The sequence below is a fragment of the Neodiprion virginianus genome, chromosome 5 (assembly GCF_021901495.1).
Source record: "Neodiprion virginianus isolate iyNeoVirg1 chromosome 5, iyNeoVirg1.1, whole genome shotgun sequence".
Taxonomy (NCBI): domain Eukaryota; kingdom Metazoa; phylum Arthropoda; class Insecta; order Hymenoptera; family Diprionidae; genus Neodiprion; species Neodiprion virginianus.
Window position 1 is genome coordinate 8324220 of NC_060881.1, and position 24574 is coordinate 8348793.

General features: G+C 37.5%; 2 protein-coding genes across 2 annotated transcripts in view; one reads left to right on the forward strand and one right to left on the reverse strand.

The window, feature by feature from the left end:
- LOC124305969 (uncharacterized) overlaps nt 1–24574 on the reverse strand; it is a 34342-nt gene that overhangs the window by 7232 nt on the left and 2536 nt on the right. The gene's annotated exons all lie outside the window — the stretch shown is intronic.
- LOC124305987 (larval cuticle protein A2B-like) lies at nt 21976–24195 on the forward strand. Its single transcript, XM_046766073.1, has 2 exons — nt 21976–22064; nt 23686–24195. The coding sequence occupies exons 1-2, from the start codon at nt 22053–22055 to the stop codon at nt 24118–24120; spliced, it is 447 nt and encodes a 148-aa protein (XP_046622029.1). The 5' UTR covers nt 21976–22052; the 3' UTR covers nt 24121–24195.

A 24574-nucleotide genomic window follows, 5' to 3' on the forward strand; every position in this document is an offset into this window, starting at 1 on the left:
GGATGGAAAAAGACCGCGTCTAACGGGTCCAGGAGGACGCACTCGAGGATTTTCCGAAATGAATGGAAAAAAAAAAAAAACACCGCAACTAACGGGGCAAAGAAGACTTGAACGATTCGGGTAATTAGACGCCGAATAAAAACAGAGAAACTGTCCGCAGGTCCGAAAATCTGATGAGCTATTGATGCTTTCTATACACAGTATTTTGCGTGAGGATTGAAACAGGAAGGATTGTAGTACCTTTGAGATACCCGGTTCGAACTGAGAGGCATTTTTGGTTTCGGTTACCGCTCAGTCCTTGACTATTTTCATTTTTTACCACAATCGAAAAATATTGTTCTAGGTAACAGAGTGAAAATTAGTTTACTAGCTGTTACCGGAAAGTTTAGTATCCGTTGCTATTCTTCCTCATTACGATCACTGTTGCTATATTTTCTTGCAAGTGTTGCGAAAATTTAATGCTTGTGCGATAACGATAATTTGATGTTAAAGCCTTATTTAACTGAAAAAGTAGAGTAAACCGAACAAACTGATTTTGCGTTGCAATTATCAAAAAAGGATCGATAATATCGCAAAATGGTTAGGCATACCTCATTTTTCGTAATTCCAACAATATTCAAACAGTTTTTTTAACGATACCTGTTTTACTCAATTTTTCCAGTTACTGTAACAAATGAAATTTTTCTCAGTGCACACAGAGAAGCGAAAATCTTGGAATCATTTGAATTGAAATCTCATGGAATATTTTTGAAATATCTGCGGTTGTATTGAAACCTTTTGAAACATTGTTAAATGTTGTCAAATTGAAAGAAATGTCTTCAAGTTCTACATTGAAATCACTGGGTATTAATTGAAATTCGGTAAAATATTTAGGCAATGGATGCAATATCGATTGCAAGCCTCGCTTGAAGTCTATTCAAATCACGTAAAATTTCGCAAATTCTTGTACCCTGAAATTACGTAGAATTTTTTAGATTTCATAAAATCGTTTAAACGAGATCAAAGTTTGTAAGGTTAACGTAACGATAAATTTTTAGAACTTCAGAATTGTCTGAAATTCAGTAAATTGTATGAATGAAGAATAACATATTTCATATTTCAAGCTAGTGCTTTTCTTTTCAAAATTTCGTTACGTGAACTTCAGCTTGTTTTGAATCTGAGGAAAATTCCATCAGAGAAAATCAGAGATTCTTATTTATAAAACGACGTGGAATCTTTCAAATCGGGGAAAAATGAACTGAATGTTCTGAAATCGATTGAAATCACTTAAGATTAGTTAGAATCGTTAAAATTACGTGAAACTTGTACAATCCAAAATCGTTCAAATTTGGTGTATGAAAAAATTGATGAACGCGTGGAACGATCGATTCAATTGATTGCACGATCAAAGCAACGAGGTCAAAGTTCGTAAGGTCAAAAAAAAAAAAAACGATGAATTTCTAGAACTTCAAGCTTGTCTTAAATTCAATAAATTGTAAAAACAAAACAAAACATATCTCATATGTCAAGCTAGTGCTTTTCTTTTCAACGTTTCGTTACGTAAACTTCACCTGTTTTTGAATCTGCGAAAAATTCCATGAGAGAAAATCAGAGATTCTTATAAAACGACGTAGGATCTTTGAAATCGGGGAAAAATGAACCGAATGTTCTGAAATCGGTTGAAATCACTTAAAATTTGTTACAATCCTTGAAATTACACTAGCAATTGCAATTTAGATAATCCAAAGTGGTTAAAGTTTAGCGTATGAAAAAAATTGGTGAACGCGTGGGACGATCGATTCCACCGATTGCGTGATCTCGACCTCGGTGTCGCTAATTAAATAATTGCAGAAAACACTTGCATCTCGGGGAAATCTGATATGGCATTCCGTGGAAATAGCGCCTAGACGTCGTTGCGTTTAGTCTCGATCCGTTCGGATTTGCACCGCTGTTCCAGCCTACGTGGCTCACTTTCAATTTATCCTCGGAGTTCGGAGACCGTCGTTCTGTAAACACGTCGGCAGCAGAAGCATGACTTGATTCTTCAAGTTCAAGGCTTGACGGTTAGATCCTCCTGTAGATCGCACGCGATCGAACGCCGAACAAATCTCTCGACGAGTCTATCAAGTTTCTATTTACCTACACGAGCTGTTGTTCGCAATTGATCGTGATCAACGTCATTATTTGGCATGATGAAAATTCGAGCTTTTGTGAGTGTTGCACAAGATAAAGAGTGATCATTGATCTGTAGACGAAGAGAGCGGATTATCCTGCGTGTAATGAATTTGTTTCATAAATTTTATTGCTTAATTTATTCCATTGGATCCGAAAGTTTACGAGGTTCTTGGAGACCGTTGGTCGTGGTAAAAGTTTTGGATTGTGGTGTTATTGGAGGTTTTTCAAATATATTGGACGATTATTATCTTCATTTATCCTTATAATTATACTGCATTTATTTTCTTCGATTAGAATATACACGATTTCTGAAATTGTTTAGTATTTTTCCTGCAAACTGTCGGTTTCTTAAAACGATTCTTAAAAAATTACGACATCTGTTATCCGTCAAAGAGGAACAAAAAAAAAAAAAAAGTCAATTTTTTTCATTCTTACAGCAGCTTGAGATTCAACTTTCTTATACGTGGGAAATAAAAGTTTGATGTTCTGTTAGACTCTTTGAAACATTCTTTTCTCAGAAATTGAATCGGAAGTGAAATCGGGCGCTTCTTTTTCTCGACTGTAACCGATCACATTCAAAACATCCGTCTAAAAACGAGTAAAAATAATCAGTCTTCACTTTTCATGCATATAATTTCTCGTCTTATTTTCCTTGCAAAATTCAATAAACCATTCGTTATAAGTGAGTTGAAAATACAGAAAATTCGAACGGGAGGATTGTGATTTGAAAAAATCGTTCACCGTTGTTCTCCAATAACAAGAAATAGGGTTAAAATTTTACAATTTCCGAACTTCCCAAATTCACAGCTCGATTGTATAAAAAAGGGCGGCGTCGCGACGCCTGGTTTGAATAAACGATAGTCAATCGTCGATTTGACATTCCTCGCACCTTTCGATGATTCCAAAAGAAAGGAGAACCCGTGGCTTGACTCCTTAACTTCTTACGTGACGACGTGTAACACGGCTGAAGTGGTTTTCACTCGATCGTCGCCTTCTGCGGCCACACAAAGCACCAAATTCTCCGCATTATGCATCCTGACCAATATTCGCGAGGAATAAGACAAGCAATTAATTGTACACAATAAGCATCAGGCGCTGCTGTCACGCCCTGCTGCCGAATAAAGTTATATCACCTTACTTCGGAAGGCGTCGCGACCGACCGACGATCGAGGAAAGCCTTTCTTCGTTTTTTTCATTCCTGATTTACAGCCTTTTTTCCACCGGCAAATCCTAGCCCAAAACAATCTCAGTCTTTTCGAGCGTGACGACGTCTTTTTCGACAATTGCAGTCACCTTGTTACGCAATTATTCGCCTGCAATTCACGCTGCGTTACGGACTCGGCAGAGAAAATGTAAGCGAACCCGGATCGCAAAGTTAAGTGACGTCAGAAATTTGTTCAGCCCTTTGTCCGAGCATCCGGACATTCGAGATTATTTATAATTCGTTGTTATGCAAGCAGTTTTAGTCCGGGAAATTATGCCGAAATTGCAAAAAGATTTTTTTCATCCAATTGTATCCGAATGGATAAATTTCAATGATTGTTTCAAGAGCTTGCGGATATCCATGGAATTTTTTCATGGGTTGAAACGATTCTTGTACTTTGAACGTGATTTTAATTTTTGAAAGCAAGGATTACCGCTTCAATCTCAAAGGACTTCTTACAATTAATTTTGAAAAATATAGAGAGTTTAAAGTAGAGAGAACGAAGAGTTGGTAGGTGAGTGAATAAGTTAAATTATTATCCAGAATTACCGGTCAATTAGAAAATTTACAACGCGAAGTAATCAGAGAAAGTAAACATGCGTTCCTAAATTTTAATTGTTATTCCTGACGATTTTTATGCCATAAAAATTTCACCAGTGTAATTTCGGACTAATTTTTACTGTGGATAATTGGTCTGTGCATGAATTAGAAAAAAAAAGTAAGATGTGTAAATCTACGCGAATGAGCAATCTTCATTTTTGACGAAATGAGAAACTCGACGAAAGTTTTTCACAACAAATAAATTACAATCGAAATATGATTTCGATTTTCAGAAACTTTTATGTTACACCTAGAGCGAATTATATTCAAAGCAGAACGGTTTCTTACAAAGCATCTGCTAATTGCGAGACAACTGATGGATCGATCCGTTTACGCACGCACTGTAAATAAAGGTAGAAATTTATCAGCCACTCGTTATAATCAGCTCGGCAATCTGCTTTCTTCCTAATGAAAATTTCACGCCGGATAGAGCATAACAAAATATGGTATATATGCTGGGTAGATGTAAAATATGTAAATTACGGAATGGAAATGGGGTTAAATAAGTTTGATTGAAAAATCCTTGAAACTTTACACACGTGTAATGCTACAGAAAACGAATCTTGCAAACTACGAGAAGATTATCATACGTTGTTTTCACCCTGCAATCGAATTTTTAATACCACACGGGACACGAGAAATTTCTTTTTCAGAAAATTATTATATTCACGTTTAACCCTTTGAGAAATATTTTACATCCATTTTTCGTATGCTCAGAGAACTTTTCAACCTATTTCTTTCCGGTTTTTTGCTATTTCTGTTAGTAACTAAAAGGTTTTCAATACTCGAGAGTCATTATTGCGATATAATGTGAGTAATTATTGTTAGAAACAAATTAATTGAAAAAAATCGTCAAAATGGAAGGAATGATTCATTTCCGAGAAAGTTACCCTTCTACACATGTACATGCCTTGCATAAATTGTAAGTTTTTGGGGTCACTGATTACGAATCTAAAATCGGATATTAAAAATTCAAAATGACGGATCCAATATGGCGGATGAAAATTTCAAAGCTTATCGAATCCGGAGACAAACTGCGTCCAAGAGTTTTTTGGTTCGCCGATTACGGATTCGAAATCAGATTTTGAAAACCCGTGGAAAGTTTTTTGATTCGATGAAATTTGAAATTTTCGTTCACCATATCGGATCCGCCATTTTGAACTATTGAAATTTGATTTCAGATTCTTAACATCCGCGATCCTAAAAACCACAAAACACTATCTTGTCGTAAAAGTTTGACTCAGCAAAATAAAGCGTGACTCAAAAAGAGTTAAAAAGCTCCATTCTGAACCGAGAGAAAGAACTCGAGTGGTATTAGCATCCTGACATCATGCCAGCCGGTGTTACAACGCGGTGTATAATTCGGTTGAAGGCGAGGGGGTCTGTATAAATGTATAATAATTAATGACTAGCGAGAAACTTGGCACAGGTAGAACAGTGGAAAACAACGCACGTAACGCAACGAGAGTGAAGACGCAACGATGACATCGTGGGCGAGATACGTGCGCACATATTTTTTATTTTTTTTTTTTTTTAAGAACGAGGCGTGGTGTTCAGCAGGTCCGATGCAGTCGTTTTTCACCGCGTGTGCTGTCGTGAAATAATTATCATCATCGTTACACGCGCACCTTTCTTCGTTTACGCGTCGTTTCGCGAAAAAGAAAGCACGATCTCGTTCCTACGTTTCAATAAATTATTACATACCGTGGCATTAGTCGGCAGCTTGTTTGACATTACAACTATTTTCACCTGCTGCGGGCAAAAACGCGTCTTCACGTGCCTGATTCACCTTATGTAAAATCAATTGCAGGAATAATTTATACAGGCAATAGTTGTGACACTTGGGTTAAAATTACTGGTAACAGAAGACTTGAGGAATGACTATTGAAAGTTGTAACGTGTTTGTAACATACATTCCATTTTTTATTTATCATTTATTCTCCAATTTCTTCCACGTTTACAATAGTATCAATTTATCTTACTATCAAGTTATTAATTCACTTGAAAATAACGTGTGTTTTTTTATTTTATAGAGAAACTTTAAACGATGCTTATTGAAGCATTGCGATTTACGAAGAATGGATTCTACCGCAGTGTACAATAATTACTAATTACAATGTAATATCGTTGCTTAAATTTCCTGTAACTAAACAAAGGCGGAAAAATCAAACACCCACTGATTTTCAGACGAACAAAGCTGCGTTACGAAGTTATTGAGAGGAAAGATGGTATCGTGAAAAGAAAAAAAATTGCGAATACTACCCACGATTGCTAATTAACGGTTATCCTTCGATCACTATTAAGCGCGGTTAAGACCGTTACATAAATTACGACAGAATTAACGGGGTTAATATCTTGTTCTTCCTGTGCGATTTCTTTCATTTTATACACTCAAGCCGATGGAATTTCTGAATAATCTTCTGGATTTAAATGTTTTGCATAATTTCTGCATCTTAACATATATCCTCCTTTGTATCTCATCTGCGATACGACGTGTTAAGGTGAATTAATTTCGACTTTGACCTCTTGCAGTTTCGAGAGACATTAAAGGCAATTATCAGCGAGACAGAAAATCTGGTCGAACTCTCACGACAGAAACCGTTTTTATTAATAAATTTCGAAATCCGCTGCAAATTCATCTCGTCGATATTGTAACACTGAAACTTTGACGACACAAAGTTTCTCTTCTGATTCGTTTCTCGGGCAAAAATCTGACCCCGCGCTGAGTTGTTTTCTAAATCTGAACACTTGACGAGAATTTTCGTCTACCTGTAAAAAATTTGCAACATTCCTCACTCGTGAAAAAAAAAGTTGTACCGAATTCTCCTGATAATCTCAAAGAGTGAAATAATTGCGAAGCAGCGTGTCTTTTCTCTCTATTCCGTTATCATTTTTGAAAAGTTCTTCGCAAAAGCTGGAAATGGGAAAATTGGTCGAATACACTTCACGTCAATTTTTTCCCAATGATTTTCGTTTATTTATCGGTACGAATAAGTTCCAGGGAAAAATTCTACACACGTGTTCCAATTTCGGGGACTCGGAAGTGGGGAAGAAATGAAACGGAGAGTTAATTTACAGCCGCTGCTGGTCCCATTCCGATTCTTGTCAAAGTTTTCAGCTCGAACAGTCGGCCAATCGCCTCAAAGGCGAAGGCTGAATTGCGCAAGAGTTGTAATAAATCGTCCAGCTGTTTCAACTCGGGTGTTTGTCATACATCCGCATAAACGTTCGAAGTATACCGGCTCTAAAATACATTTATTACGCGTGCAAATTTATTGTGTGATTTGTTAGACGCAGATCTGTAGAGGAAATTCCACGTGAACCGGAACAACGTCTGAATCACGACATTTCTGATTTTCTTTAAAATTTTTTCTGCATTTGTCCCAATTATGAAACAGTTCACCGAATTTTTAAAGATTTTTTATTCAACAACTGCCTAGTTATTTAGAAATTTATAAAGTGATTTTGAAGAGGATCTTTTTTAAAATTCTACAATAATTCTTAGAAACTGTATTTTCTATCCCAAACGTTTCAAGACCGAGCCCATGATCGGCCGATTTTTGTATTCATTTATTTTCAGCACTTTTAATTTTTTCGGTCAACTAAAGCATTGTTTCAATGGTCTGAAAATTCTCGAAAAATTCTCAAAACTCCTATTCATCGCTCAGACAATTTCTGGACCAATTTCATCAAAGAGCGACTTTTGTCTATTTTTTTGACACAATCGACTTTTCTTTTTATCAACTTCATAATGAAACGTAAAATGGGTATCCAATTTGAGATTCTGGAATTGAACGTCAGTCAAATTCGCATGGAGTGAGTCGTGTTTACGATCTCGGCAATGATTTAGCGGAAAGTTCGGTGTTTCAGCCTTTCATCCGGAATCCGGATCGAGATAATCGCAAACGAAGCGACCTTGACTTGTCGTGATTCCAATGATTCAGAAACTTTCAGTTTTGATACGGAGCCAGATAATTATCCACGTAGCAAATTGCGAATTATGCACGGAGGGAAAGGATCGTTTGGATCAACGAAGTCGTTTCAACGGGCAACAAACCTGACGATATTTTACTTCAGTAAAATCAAATTCTTCCAGAGTCAACGAAATTATTTCTGTTTTTTTTTTTTCTCTATTTGCGGTAACAAACGTTTAGTTAACTATCCGTAATAAAATATTATATTCGTCGTCAGCGAAAATACCTTTGTTGTATACAGTTTCGGCGATATTGCGACAGGATTAAAAGGAAAGTAAAGAAGGAAAGAAAAAAGAAAGAAAAAGGAAGCGGATCGGTATTCCGCTTTGAAACAAGCTGAATAATTTCCTCAGAGATGCAGATAAGCGAGAAATGGAAATTTAAATCGAAACGTACCGCAGTATTTACGTATCGAGGCTTACGTAAGAGCCTGTGCCTTTGTTTTAAACTCTTTGCTTCTTTTTTCCACGACGAAGGAGAACTCGGACAGGTGAAACCGCGCCTGAGCTCGGAGCTCAATGATCATGAATGAACGTCGAACGCGCGTTAAAAGAAATTTACACCCGCGTGTAGAATGTGGGAATAAATATTTAAGTTACGGGTTTGCGGGAATCTTCGACCTTGGCAATAGCTCGAAGGATCCTTGAACCGCGAAACGTGCGTTTGTGCCAAATGCCTCGGCAGCTGCGAATGCGAAACGAGAAACGACTTCTTCAACGCTTCGCGAGATATGGTCCATTTTAAACTTACGATACTAGGTGCACACGCATATTTATTCGACCAGATCACTTTCTCCCTTCAGCATTCGTGCCTCGGTGAAAGCAAATCTTTGAAACACCTTAAGGCTCGCGACCAAAGAGAACATTGGAGAGGGTTCAATCACCGATTTACATCTATCAGCCTTCTTCCATCCGTGTTGTAAATTGAAATTGTCGTGGAAGAATATTGTAATCGCTCCTCGGGCGATGTTTCAAACGCGAGCATTTTTTTTTTCTCCGCATCAACTTCTTTCTTTGCCTCGTTTCACACCGACAGCTTTAATTAACTTGCGGTATTTGACACTGCGAATGAATTTCAACTATCGTGCTTTTTGGATCCACGCGTCGATTCTTCGAGCATCTTACATCGATTGTAACGATTTCCGTTCGATTTTAAGTTTGTCTACTTCTTTTTGAAACACCGATTATTTAATTTACATCTCTTAACGATATTCTGATATTTCTAGAACACGTTTATTCAAGCGTTATTCCCTCTGATTGCAAGATTACAGTACTCGTGAATTATATCAACGTTTACTAAGTTTGAATCTTTGATACCAAAACTGTGAGACCGTGAATACGAGTTCACGAACAATTTTTTAAAGCTTTATTGGTAGGTGTTTTGTGCAGTGAAAGCATTAGACTCTTCTGGTTTGCACGTTCACTTCGTGAGCTATAATAAAAATACACCAAACCGGCAAAAAACACGGCATTTTTTTGCTTCTGGATTTCTTTTATTTATCCACAACGCAGAAAAACAAAGATTTGTATTCTTTTCGCGATTTGGGCGACAAAGGCAGCGCAGTTTTGCCCGGAAGATGTAATTAGCTGTACGCTTTGATGCCAATTAGGAGAAACTCCAGTAATAAGTCATTTTCTTGGGCTAATGATGAGATTTTGTATTTTTTCATCAACGTCAGTTGATTTTCGTAAATAGAGAATAATTGAAATGAAACGATGCACTGACTTCGAATTTTGCGACAACTGCATAAATTTAATAAAATTAGTAAATTTAAAATTAATAAATTTGTAAATATGAGTGGCAGGATACCGAAAATCTTGTTACTTTTTCGCCAGCATAAGAATTCTGAATTCTTCTAATTCTGGGCAATATTGTAACTATTCAAATACATTATAATTTGTAATTCAAACGACTATGCTCAAACACTAAAATGTTTAAAAATAGAAATTGTTTTATATTAACGAAGGGGTTATAAAATATAATTGCAATTTGTGATTGGGAGAAGAGAAATGGATTACAAAAATAAAGGAAATACAAATTGCACTGGTATTTTTTAGTTGGAGTGAAATAGAATACAAATTGGATTTCTATCGTGTAGTTACAAAAAAGAACCGATTCACTTCGTAATTAAATTGTAATGATTAAAAATTGTGATTAGGCGATGCCCGATACTACCGCGGTAATTAGATGGTTCTTATTCGATTCCGGAAGTTGGGTCGTTGAGTAATTGTGTACAACAGGCGTGATCGCGTCGTCTCCAGACTGGAGGAGGAAAGACTTTCGCTGTCTTCAGTTGAGCGAGTGGCGAGGTCGTCGTCGTTATCCAAAAAACAATGGGATGGCAAAAAGCGTAGATAGGAACGCCGAGAGGCGGTGAAAAGAGAGACAATAGATTTCTAGGTAGGCGTGAGCTCGGATCTAACTTCTTGCAAAACCTCCTCACCGTTGGAGCAGCTCGGCAAAACGTCTCGTGCCGCTTCTTGCGGATGAAATGCGAGTGTGTAAATTTGCGCAAGTGTAAGTCAGAGGATCGTATTTTGTACACTCATTTTTGCGCCAGAAATTTTTCGCAAATCATACAGCGAGAGGAGGAGAAATAGTATATTGTGTAACAAGGAGGCAAACTCGGTATTTTCGGGCCGAGCGTAAGTTTGAAATACGAATCGTAGGTGAGCCGAAGACGAATATTGCAAATACACGAGGCAAAAAGATCGTTGCCTACTTCTTGCATAGCGATTCTTTATATGTCGAGAGTATGTTGCGCGTTTTTTCGCCAAGCACCGAATTGAGGTTAGGGTCGCGTAATGACAGATTTTGTAGCGACAGCGCATGCGCGCAGTACAGAAAAGCCCACTTTCAATTCCTAGCATTTAACAGTGGGCTTTTCTCTACTCCGCGCATGCGCATTTTTAGATTTACTCTACCGTCATAGACACGGGTACCTTGTGAACGGAAAACACGCATGGAAAAACGCGTAAGACATGCTCGCGTTATACCGGGAGAATCTCTTGAAGCTTGAAAACCAACCGCGCATGCGCCAAATAATTCAATCTCATTGGTCGGCGAAATCTTCCCGCAGCGATATTTTTGTTTGCGATGCAGGCGGGCCAACGTACGCAAAATGTCTACGTTCGAATTTTCAAAGAGCATAAGCATTAAATTCCGACCGTTCTTTGAAGAATCAACTTTCCGACCCGATAACAAATGCTTCCCAAACCTTTCCGAGTCACCATCTCAATTATTTGATATTCTAACCTCGAAAATTCGTATCAGCTACGTCGCCGTCAGAAACAGTTTGACAACTGAGACTCGGGATGGCCAGCCTGCACGAACAGACGATAAAACTCGCGCATGCGCGGTTGATTTTCAAGTTTCAAGAGATTGTCCCGGTGTAAACATGTTTCTGGTCATCACATCTTAGTCTTTATTAATGGTGAATATTCTGGTGGCGTATTGCCAAAAAAACATTCTATCCGAAATTCTATGTTCACACATATTTCGACCCGTTTTATCATTATTATTGGCTTCCTTGATGGGTGCGGCTAGCCGACAACCGATTTTGCGTGCCTTGAATTTCAATCGGAAATTGGAGAAAGGAATGGATCTCGATTACGATTCGATGACTATTACACTTCGTCGTCGTCGTGAAAATATCACGCCTGTTTTTTTAACATAACTAACTTTTTGCTCCACGATCTATGGATGGAAAAATAACCGCATTAATCGAAAGTTTTCAAATGTTTTTTAGGTTTTTTTACGGAGAATATTGTTCCAGTGTTCCGCTGGGCGATACTTGCTGAAATTATTCCATGTTCTTTGAGGTTTCACTTTTCATCGCGCTTTTTATACTCAAACTTATTTCAATGCTACAATTTTTTGTTTGTTTACTGTAATGAATAATTAAATATATCGATTTTAAATATCAATATACAGCGATTGTTATCCACCACAGAAATGTCTTAGAACCACTACAAAAAAATGTCTGTAGTGGCTGTTAGGAATCAGTGATGGTTGCGAGATTTCGGGCTTATCAAAACTCGTACTAGTTTATAAATCTGCAGCAGCTGATGAGCTTACTGTGTTAGAAATGACAAAGGGAACCAGTTCTACATTTTCGTTAGAATTAATCAGTCGTCGTAAGTCTTATGTTCTAAATAGGTACTTGAGAAAAAATGCCTTCGCTCTTTAATAAAGGAGATTTTGGTTAAAAAACATCACAATACAATTGCATAAACGTAAATGTGTAAGTATCCGAAAAGCATGTATTTTGCTAAAATATATCTGTAACTAAAGAAGTTTTTAGGAAATCTCACTGCACTGACACAAAAATAAGCCTTCGTTTTTTAAGACTTGTAATGCATTTTCTAACAGAGTCGGAATAAAATAAAAATTGCATTGTTGCAAAAATAAAAGAAATATAACTCATTTGATCTTAAATTGGAATGTAAATAATTGAAAATTGTAATTGTGACGCGGCCAAGAGGTACTTGTGATGTGTGAATAAGTGTTAGTGTTAGTCGTCTCCGGGCCGGAGGCGGAGATACTTTCGCTGTCATCGGGTGAGCGAGTGGCGAGGTCGTCGTCGTTGGCCAAAAAACAATGGGATAGCAAAAAGCGTAGATAGGAACGCCGAGAGCTGATGAAAAAGGAGACACTCGGTTTCTAGGTGGGCGTGAGCTCGGCTTTAGCTTCTTGCGAGTAAGATAATGCAGTGTAAATATGCAGGGGCGGGGTTCAAGTTCCGAATTTGAAAAGTTCCGAAAGTGCCCGATTCCGAATTATTTTCTGGCGAAACTTGAAGTAAAGAAACGAAACTTTGAAGAAACAACAAAGTTTCGAATTGTCGGAAACCCGACCGCTCAAAGTTCTGAATATTCAAGTTAAAAGTAAAGTTTCGATAGAGAAAAATTCTAAAAATGAGAAAAACCGAAAATCAGGATTCTGAACGTAAAAATATGGAAAATCCAAAACAAAGAAGCTCGTAGTGGTAAAATTTTACCTAGCCAGAAATTCACGAAACTGAAAATCTTTGATCATTCAGAATTTTGATTTTTCGGATTTATAAACTTTCTCATTGCCACACTTTCGGAACTTCAACTTGTCGGTGTCATATATTTTCGGAACTTTGAGCCTCGGGTTTCGGACCACTTGAAACTTTGATGTTTCGCCAAAGTTTGACTTCTTAACTTCAAGTTTCGCCACCAAAAATTGGGAATTTGGCGCTTTCCGAACTTTTGAAATTCGAAATTTCAACCCCACAAGTGCGTGAGTCAGGCCACTAAAAAGCTGGAAGATATTATTGATCACTGTGACCGAGATACGAGTCAGATTTTCGGAAGAACGTCGTGATTTTCGTACAAATAACTCTGTACACAAATAACTGAAAAAATGGAAAGGTACAAACAATTTTTATCGCGACATCCTTATTTGCGCCAATTGTTCAAATTTTCTACATTAACGCATTTTCTTGTTTTTCCTACTATTCAAAATTCTATTCTTACGCGTATTTTGACTCGTTTCATTGTTATTGGCTTCCTGGATGGGTGCGGCTAGCCGCTGTCTGATTCTGCCTGCCTCGAATTTCAATCGGAAATTGGAGAAAGGAACGGATCTTGATTACGATTCGATGACTATTACACTTCGTTGTCGTCGTCGTGAAACGATTGCGGCTATTGTTCAACGCCTTTTGCTCGACAATCTACGGGGGAGAAAATAACCGCATAAATCGAAAGTTTTCCAGCGACATTCAGTTTTTCATACGCCAAATATTGTTCCACTGACCCGCTCACGATCAGTGATATTTACTGAAATTATTCCATCTACTTTGAAGCTTTACTTTTTGTCGAGCTTTTTAGACAGGAGTGTGTTTGATTATTTTTACTTGACCAAGAAATTCAGTTGAATTCTGTTTCGCCGTGACGATTATTATAAGTATATTGAATGAATTTGAAAAGCTTGATGAATCTAAAAGTTTAGGCCAGAAACAGATTCAAACAAATAATAATTTTTCTTGTCTGCAATCCTCATCAAGGTGATCAATAAATATAATTTGATTTAAACTTCATTAGCTCTGTTTTTTTTTTAGAGGTGTACATTTTTTATTGCAAAATTTTCCGGTAATTCACCATCGTTTCTTTCCCTGTGATCATATTTGCAGCTTCCGAAGTGGAATTTACCCGATGAAGAAATCTTCGGCTTCTGGAAATTACACAATTTTTCGTATGCAAGGTCAATTTCCCTTTTACCGGCACGCAAGATCCAGCTCATCCGAAACTGAAAGTGCAGCTTAGCCTCCGCATAGCAGCGCTTGAATTTACCGGCAGTCGGTAACGATCTAGAAATCGGGATCGATCAGTCCTGGCAAGTGATGCCGTTCGCGGTGAATGGATCAACCAGAAGTCTCGCGGCTGCGGCAGGAAAACCAATAATTATTCCTCTCTTCTTACGAGTTTTGGTTGTATCTTTCATTTTTTTTTCTTAGTTTTGCTCTGCATCCTAGAAATTCAGTAAATTTCTAGAATATCGTTCAATTCCAAACATAAAGCAAAAACGCTACAATTCTGAATATTTTTTTTGCTGGTAAATATCATTTGTTTTAGATTACTATCACAGTTATTATTTTACAGCCATGCATAAACAATTTCAATATACAACATATTATATATATCTTGCAATGCTACAATCACTCTGTAAATCGTGGTGCGTAAATTTATGTACGAAATTTGTAAATTCTGTGACGCCGGGAAAGATTGAAAAGATAAAAGAATAAATCGCTCATTCCACATAAAAGCTGTCAATGCATAGGGATATTTTTGTTATTGATAAAAAAACATACCATACATTACTCTTTTGACAAATTATATAATAAGAGAGATTATGATGTATAAACACTTGATAGAGATCTATGTGCCAGATTTCACACAATGAATTTCTAAGGTCTAGCTTTATTGAACGACTAAGATTTCTCTATTAAAAATAAGAGTCCGTGTTCCAACACCGTTTTTTCAGTATTTGAAGCGAAAATACGACCAAATAGATAAAATAATGATATTCTAAAGACAAACATTAATTTCGAAAAGTTATATTCTAAAATATTATAGTATTAAAAACTGTGGTTTCGTTCTAAAAAAAAAAAAAAATATGGATCGTATTTTCGACACGTTATAATTTTGGCGAAAATCCCGACATCGCCACACTTGTATAATATTATTCGGACAAAGCTGGGCTTTTTCGATGGAATTGTTTTTCAATCGGTAACCACCTATAATAATGCCCGTATTCATATAGTCGTAAAAATTATTTCGGGAACATTTTAACGAGCAAAGCACGTGGCCTGGAGTAACACGCGTGTCTCACGCGTTCCGGACTCACCCAAAAGACTTTCACCTTGCAAACTGGGCCACATTGGCGAGCCAGAATAAGTGGCATTTACGCGTCACTGTTACTTTTTATTTATTTCTTCTTCTTCTTGTATTCGACGTCATTTTTTCTTTCGCGCTGTAATTTTAACCCACGTGAGCCAGAAACAATTTTGAATACTCAAGAATTGAGTTCATATCAATATGGTAAAATATATTATGAATTTCATCAGGCGTTCTCGCTGAACCGGAAATGCCGGATCATTCCTAAAGATTGATTCGTTAACCACGTCAAATTACAATAGGATTAAATGTTATGCCATTTCAATTATCCCCCAGGATTCAACGACTTTCTTTCTATCGTGCTTTGATCTGCGTTATGTCACAGAAACGTCCGACATTTATTCTAATCTTATCACTGCAGAACCGAGTTTTAGTGTTTTGAGGTCGATTGAAATTGTAATGTTGGGATTTGAATTCAGCTCAAAATAAAAGAATCAATCAACCAATCTCACGAATTGGCTCGAACTTTAAAAACTTACGATAAAATTTTGCACGATCTGATCTAAACTTTATAAATTTTTCAGTGTTACTTTGAGTCCACAATTGAGTTACAGAACGCTTACAAAATATCGTGTAGAATTGTCACGGGCTTGTGAAAAACTTTTCGAATAAATGGCAATATGATTTGAACAACTTTCCGCAATTTTGGAGAATTTCCACAAACCAAAAATATTCTCTCCTTTTTCTTTGATCCTTGCATTAAATTTCTATACACGTTGTCACGAATTTCGGGGAGTAAATGTCGGAGACTTTGAACTGAATTAATGATTGCGTCAAAACTTTCAAAAATCAAGTAGATATGCAGAATTTAGGAAGTTGAAAAATACAGAAAAAAAAATTCATTGGCACCCCAAATTTCTAAATGTGATTACGCAAGTTTAACCGGTCAGAGAGCTTTTCGCAATCGAATAACTTGTCCGGATCTCTCAAACTCCGGGACATTTAAATACAACGCGATCGATTTATTGCAAAATAGAGCACTGATTGATACAGGAGATTTTGCTTCTGACGTGGGTTGTAACAATCGACCTTATGTGACGTCTGGCATCGGTTGTCGTGACTCACTTGGGCGTTCCTCGTGGTCTTGATGAATGATATCTAAATACATGTACGACTATCCGATGGAAACACGAGACGAGAAGAATATATATATTTTAGTCTTTCCTTCTTATCACAGTTAAAGCAGATTCGTATTTCAAACAAAGACTTCAACTTTCTTGATTTCCTCGATTATGTTTCACTCGATTCCGTTCAAAATGAAGTTAGTTAGCTTGTAATATGATACTTTAATCTAGTTGTCGAATTCATTTGATCCGATTCAATTGAAAACCTATTTTGTCTAATGGGTTAAATATTTGCATTAAGGATTACCGATATAATTTGAATTCTTCGAATGAAATGAATTTTTATTTTCATTTAACAAAGCATGATACAACGAAATTAAGAAATACTCGTCAAGCACTCCAAGAGAAATATTCTAGTATGTCCAAAAAGTGCAAGCCATTCGAAAGTTGATTTGAAACAAAAAAATTTGTTAATTCAAATGTATCGTGTGTAAAGAATTTTCTTCAAGTGTATCCTGCTTTCTGTACGAGAAATCGGTTTCGCATCAGATAAGAAATAAACGATCTGCAGTAGAAAAAAAGGTGGCGCAGAATGCGTAATATCGAAGTGCGATATTTGCATGTCGTATCGACACGGCAAACTGTGTGTGGCCTCTTTACTTCGCGATTGGTATCAAGGACACCATGATAGATTTAAAGTCTTGTATACAAGATCGCATACGCGTGTACGCTTGTTTTAAAAATAAGAACAACAGCAAAGGACCATACAATTCGTTCGGTCAACAGGTCTGCACACCTAACGGTATAAATCTGCGCGTATAATTCTACCTGTAGAAAGTATTCAAAGAGACTCTTTCGTAATCGCTGTATACATACAATTAAGGTATACCTGCGTGGTTTTCTTACACCCGCTTAAATGTCTTCGGGAACGATCGCTCATGTTGGCTGTAAGTAATTCATCTCTGAGGTAAGCCGATTTGTTTTTTTTTTTTTTTTTTTCTGCACATTTTCTGTTGGGAATATAATAACCCAACGAGAAAGAGAGGCTAATTATAAAGGTAGACTTAATACACAGACTGAGTCGACCCTCTAGACATTTGTTATTCTATGGCTTTCTTCTAGGCTAACTATAAAGATAGAGTTAAGGCACAGAGTGAATTAACCCTCTAGACATTTCTTATTCTATAGCCGTCTTCTAGGCTAACTATAAAGATATAATAGATTTAACACAGACTGAGTTTACCCTCTAGACGTTCGTTACTCTGTGGTCTTCTTCTAGGCTAACTATAAAGATAGACTTAAGGCAGACTGAGGTGACCCTCTAGACATTTGTTATTTTATGCTCTTCTTCTGGGCTAATTATAAAGATAGACTTAAAACACAGAGTGAGTTGACCCTCTAGATATTTATCATTCCATGGTCTTCTTTTCGATGGTTCTAAACCGCTACATTGTTGTAACCGACGCCATCAGTAAAGCTAAAATAAACGATACGCTAATTGTTTGAAGTTCTACGTCATGTTATATCGTAATAAATACATTATAAAGGTTAAAATGTGCCACGAAATAAATCCTGTCCCATAATAATCTTCGTAACATTTTCAAACCCCACCGTTATTTATCATATTTCATGTATAAAAAATGTAGGTTTTCAACTCCTCTTCCGTTTAGGTTTCTATTCGAAAAGCTAAATTCAGCCAAATTTCATATTTCATGTCTGACCGTAGTTTTATTTACAATGTTTAACTGCAATACTTTTTTGGCGAAAGATCGAAAGCTCTTACATCGAACTTCATAATTTCTTGTTCTGTTTTAAGGTGTCTAGTGAAATTTTGAATCAGTACTGAGAAACGGAAAAAAATCAAGGCTTAATCAAACCTTGAACTTATCGGAAGATTCATTTGTTGAGTCTTACAATTTTCTGGGTTTTTCAATGATACGTTTTTTTTTCACTACAAGTCAGAATATTGTGTCTGTCTTATTTAAGACCAGAAGAAAGGCTTACGCTTACTCTCGACATTGAAGTACAATGCCGGAAATAAATTCAGAGCGATGCAGACAGGTTCGAGGATAGAAAGGCAGCTTGAAGATAACGGGCTTAAATTTCTAACTCCAAGAACCAGTTTGGATGGACTGCACGGTTGTTTTTACGCCTGCATAATACGGAGACGTGGGCAGCAGCACGTGCTACTGCTTAATAAAACCGAGCACGTAAAATGGCCTAGTAATAAAAAATGTCGCTCTGTGCGTCGAAACATTTATTCTAAATCTCGAAAACACGAGGATTGCTGTAATTAGCGTCAGATTAATCAGTTGTAAAATTAATTTATGGCCAATTTTGAGGCGTTGTAATGCACTTTGTGAGGAAATAATAAAATACCGCACGCGACTTGAATTGCTGATTAGAATCGACTCCACCAGCCGTTAGATAATGATACCTGTAACACGAGTCGTCTTATTTTTAAACGGTTGATGAAATAACCGAAAAGCATTAAAATCCTGATTCCAACTTATATTTCGGTATTAAATTTAAACTTTTCGTTTTAACTTTTTTTTTTTCAAACACCGAAAGTGGGGGAATTTCTCAAATTCCTTGGCACCCGTATTTAGGGTCAACGATTACAATGATTACGAAATATGGAGAGACGTAATGAATATCCGAGATTCGTTAGATTAAGTCACGCAATAGAAAAGTAATCTTCTTAAGTTCTTACGTGTGTACCTTATACGTATATACACGTGTCTTACATAGCTCTGATATATCTACGAAATCTAAGCGAAACCCAATACTCATTGAGAAATAAAAGCTGCCGGCTTTGGTTCGGCTTCGTAAGTATAAGAACCGATGTCGTAGTATAAATATTGCATTTGTGATGGTGAAAAAACCGAGTCGGTATTATAATACCTGGTATTGCGATATCACGCCTATTCACGCAGCTGTCAGCAGATACTGGGAGTCAATGATTTCCTATTACGAGAAATATTAATCACGTTAATATTCTTTTTGTCCGTTGCTAAGCTTTCGTTTCTTCGATAAACGTAAAATTTTAGCGTTAAAAAATAATTGCTCAGAAACGGAGAGAAAAGGAATTAAAATGGAATTATGAAAACTATGAAATTAAAGTATTCGCAGTTCATTTGAAACCAACTAATTGACGTTTGATCATTTTTCACGTTACTCTGCATACAAAGAAAACAACACATCGGATTTTAAATCTATCGAGTAATTTGCGACGGGTGAATCTTAAAATTCCACACCATTCTATTTAAAATTCTGCTACAAAAGTGAAATTTGTTTCTTCGTTGTAAAATAAAATTCGATATCTGTTCCAAGTAAGCTAAGTACTCGCACTGTGTTCAGAAAAATTATATTCATGGAAAAATAAAAGCATAACAGAAATTCTGCTTAGTTGGATAAATAAGCGAAACATTTAGAATAATTGGTATAAAATTTTCAACTTTAAATTTTCAGCTTGAAAATCGAAAGGCTTAAATAATAAAATTACGAATGTATTTCCTTATTCTTTCTTACACTTACGATACAAATTAGAAGTCACGTTATAAGATACATTTAAGTTCAAACGAGTCATTTTCTGCGTGCACAGAACTGCTCTATCGTCTTTAAAAAATATCCTAACAAACATTCAGCGACGGCATTTCGTAAATTTGGCATATTTTTAAATCGACTCCGTCGTCCTAAATCATGAAAAATCGGGTGTCTACGTCTCATGGCGAAGGAAGATCGAACGCTGGTGGGAATCGCGTTGCGTGCGAGGCTTTTATACCGTTTTCTCAATTCGATCGGGGGGATCGGATCGGCTTCGACATTGCGCAACCCGGGTAGGATCCCCGGGGGGCAAAAAACCACGCCCCAGATTTTGGCGGGGTCTTCGGCCAGCCTAAGAGGTCACGTGGCCTCTGATCCACTTTTTCGTGCGTTCATGTAACTCACGGCTGAGAGAACTCAGAGAGAGACTCATTAGCCTGCAGAAATTGCGCAACGTAAGAGCGACTCGTTTATGAACCCGCCCGTTTCCCACCTGACGGATGATTCCATCCTCGTTTCTCGACGCTTTTCTCCCTCTTATTATTTCTCGGATTGCATGTGCAGGGTTTCCGTTTTACGCGGTGCATTTGCGTGCAGTTCAAAACCGTACTCAATTTTTCTTTTTTCCAATTTCGATTCGCTTGGTGTGAATTAGTTTTGCGATGCGTGTACCCCAGTTTTTCTTATCCCAAGCTGAAATTCTTTCGTACGAACGTCGCCGCGCCTCGGTGTGCTGAATTAATGCGAAAATGAAATTACCTCACCCCAAATTATACTCGACAGCCTGATTATTGTCGTCGAATTCGAAAAGTAATACCATTAATTATTCACAACAGCTGCGACACTCCGCCTTTCAATTTGCACCGAGTAACCGCATGCCGAAATAAATAAGCGAGCTACAATAAATTCAAAAGACACTTGGAATGTACAGAAGAAAGATAATAAATACAACGAATCGATTTTCCTTCTCTACGTTTTCATCTCTTTAAAAATTTTCCGAGTTATTACCGCGCTAAAATCAGTAAATACGCCTTAAAATAACAAACAATTAGATATAAAAGTCTGTAGGTATTATACGAACTTACTGAGATATTAAGATCAGGATTATTTGCTGTCCGTTCGTTTGTAAAAAAGAAAGTAACTAGGATTTGCCACAACGTGACACGAATTAGTCTCGAACCAATGACTCCGGCTTTCCACGCTTACAGCTAGTAAGAATTTCATGATAAACTGGGGTGAAAATCAAAGAACACGAATTTAAAACTTGTTTACTAATTTATGAAACGTGTTTGTAATATTTGCATCATTTCAGTTTCTTTTCTTCCTTTCCTCCGTCTTCCTTTGTCTTTTATTTATTTATTTATTTTTTTTTATTTTTCTTTTTTCACCTGCAACTGATAAAGGATAAGAAACTGAAGTAGCAACTCCTCGTGAGAGTCGGCCAAGCGACACCCGGCTGCAAGTGGTCAAGCAAGTCCGGCTTGCATTATTCATGCTGACCTTCTCAGGGATTGCATAAATGTACAAATGCGCGTCTCGCATTGTTCGAGGAAGAAATTTTGAAATAAACCACTTACGAATGCGAGATTATACCTGCAGGAGTTGTTTACGAGGCTATAAAATTTCATGTAAGTATCTAGGTATCATTATTATCAAACGATCCGAAATCTAGTTTCTAACCGGAGAAAACTTCCTCGGTGCGACTCGAATATTTCGTTCAAGTTTCCACTGTAGCTTCATTTTTTACATCCGTGAAAATTCGGTACTATTCGTTAGAACTTGTTGCCAGGGGTAGAATAAAATGAAATGCGGTTCGTTTTCTTCTTATTTTCGGATCGATTCTTCTAGATTTACGCCTGTGATTACGGTGTGAGGCTTTCTATCTGATATTGCGTTTCGTTATTATGCTCATACAACTTATAGGTGCAAAATTTCGGCCGGGTATCGCCGGCGGCCAACCGGGCCTAGAGACTTCAAGTGAGAGGAGAAACAAAAATTCACCGAATGCTGGGATAGATATATAAGCAAGAGGGAACATGACACACAGCATCAGTTTACCGACAAACACGATCTAAGCACAACTCCAGAAATGGCTTTCAAGGTGAGACAGGACTTTGGAATAACTCTTCCACTTCTGAAATTTACACAATTCAAAAAAAAAGAAAAATTCCTACAATTTTTATGTTGTCCAGGCTAAGCATTACGGCGTAAAATCAAAGTTCATCCTACTCATGAAAACTGATTTGGTTCAAAGAAAAACTCTAGTTTTTTAGAAGAGGTGGAATTATGTTTTCTTATAAAATTAAAATCTTCTTTTAACGAAGTGTGTGTTCAAGAAATTTGAACTTAGCGGGGGGATTCGATTATTTATACAGACTTGAACCGTGTTTTATAATGAATTTCAACACTGAAAAACAAATGTTTGTACTGAATTTCGTGAGGTTGGTGCTGCCAAATTTAGTATCTCCTCGTTAATTTGATTACGAGATGGTCGAAGGTTGAGAGTTTATCAATTCTATAGATTTGCAAGCTGCGACAAGTTTCCCGAAATTTGAAGATAAAATTAAATATCGTAGTTGTAATTAAGAGTTTAGACATCAATATTGTATTTATTCATAAAAACTGTCTTATTTTTGCAAATTTACTGAAACAGATTTTTTTTTTGGTGTTACTGAAATTATCATTGCTGTTATTTAATCGATATCAGGCAATTTCGAAATATTGAATACCTACTGATACCGATTCGATGAAATAAAGTGTCACCGTGGGATTGCAAAGAACAATCCTCTCAACAAAAGAAGCTATGGTGTGATAAAATTAAACAATTCTGTTAGAACTTTTTAGCCACTTACGAAGCGATCTGAAATGAAAAATCGATTTCGTTGACCGAGGCTTGATTTATAATCCTAGTATACATTTTCTTTGCAATTTTAAGGAAATCGTGGTAGCTCACAAGCAACTATATAATCAATTTTATAAATTCTCAATGCGCGACTTGGATATATCTTACGCCATTCATGGCGACCCTTATAAAATTCTGTGTACACGTTGAATTTCTAACGAATGAATGATCCGTTTTCTGCTGAAATTTAGCGCGCATGCGCTACAATTCGAGAGCGGTTGTTTGCCAGGATGACCAACCGTCATAAGTTTAGACAACAGTTCGCTGCGATTTACTTAACCTCAAACATGTTCAACAGCTGTCGATGTCGAACGCAACTACCAGCGACAACTATCGACATTTTCGAGGTTACGTTCATGACGGTTGGTCGCCCTGTCAAACAACTGTTCTCGAATTAAAGCGCATGCGCATTAAATTTTAGCAAGCGACGGGCCATTTAGTGGTTAGAAGTTCACCCTGTATATCAATACACGATTTTCAAACTCTTCAATTACTCGATTTGCGACTAAACTCCGGCATTGAACAAGCCTGGAATAAAAACCCATCTTTGCCACTCGGTACACTCTGTTACTTGAAAATGAGTATTTACGTAGATAAAATCACATCCGCGGTACCATTTGTCGCCATAGCGATAACGAATATTGCCACAACCGGATCAAACAATGGCCAGAACTAAGGTGATCAAAACCGGTCTATCCACTCTGTCACGTGAGCTAAGAAGTAACCGACTCTCGACATATAGAGTCCAACGAAGTGACCTCATCAACGAAATTAAATGATTCCCACACTTCTTGAAATAAAAACCTAATCTTTGTTTCAGCTCATCGCCTTCGCCGCCCTCGTGGCCGTCGCTAGCGCCGGAGTCATCGCTCCCGCCCCCGTGGCCTACCACGCCGCCCCCGCCTACGGCTACGCCGCCCCCATCGCCAAGGCCGTTGACGCCGACTACGACCCCAACCCCCAGTACAGCTACTCCTACGACGTCCACGACACCTTGACCGGAGACGCCAAGAGCCAGCAGGAAACCCGCAACGGAGACTCCGTCGAGGGCAGTTACTCCCTGATCGAGGCTGACGGAACCCGTCGCATCGTCCACTACACAGCCGACCCCCACAACGGATTCAACGCCGTCGTCGAGAAGGAACCTGCCGGCCACGGACACGTCGTCCCCAAATACGCACCAGCCCCCGTCAAGATCGCCGCCCCCGCCGCCCACGTAAGCTACGCTGCCCCCGCTCACGGATACTACCACTGATATGTTTAGTTTAGGAAACCTGAATAGTGCTTTTATTTTATAATTTCCTGTAAATAAACCTTATTTACCAATTAACGGTACGGTGTCGTAAAAGGTTATTTTGTCCTCTCCCTGAAACTGTGTACTCGTATTTGAAATCAACGATTCGCACAGGTATGCGACGAAAAAGTGCACAGATTTTTTTTGTACTGTTTATTATAGATTTTTACTTACTATGAAACCGGGAAATGTAATCAAAAAATTACACCGCGGCAGGTTTTGATCTCGTGTTTCGTAGTTTCATTTAGAGTGAAACTCCCATTCAACCCGAAAACCGGAATCCGATTCTTGATTCTGAAAATCTTGTGCAAAAGTGATTTTTTACTTCTATTTTATATGTATTAGAGTGAGACTTAGGAATAAATGGAAACAGACAAACAGAAATTGGAAAGCGGAAGCATGAAAAGACTCCATA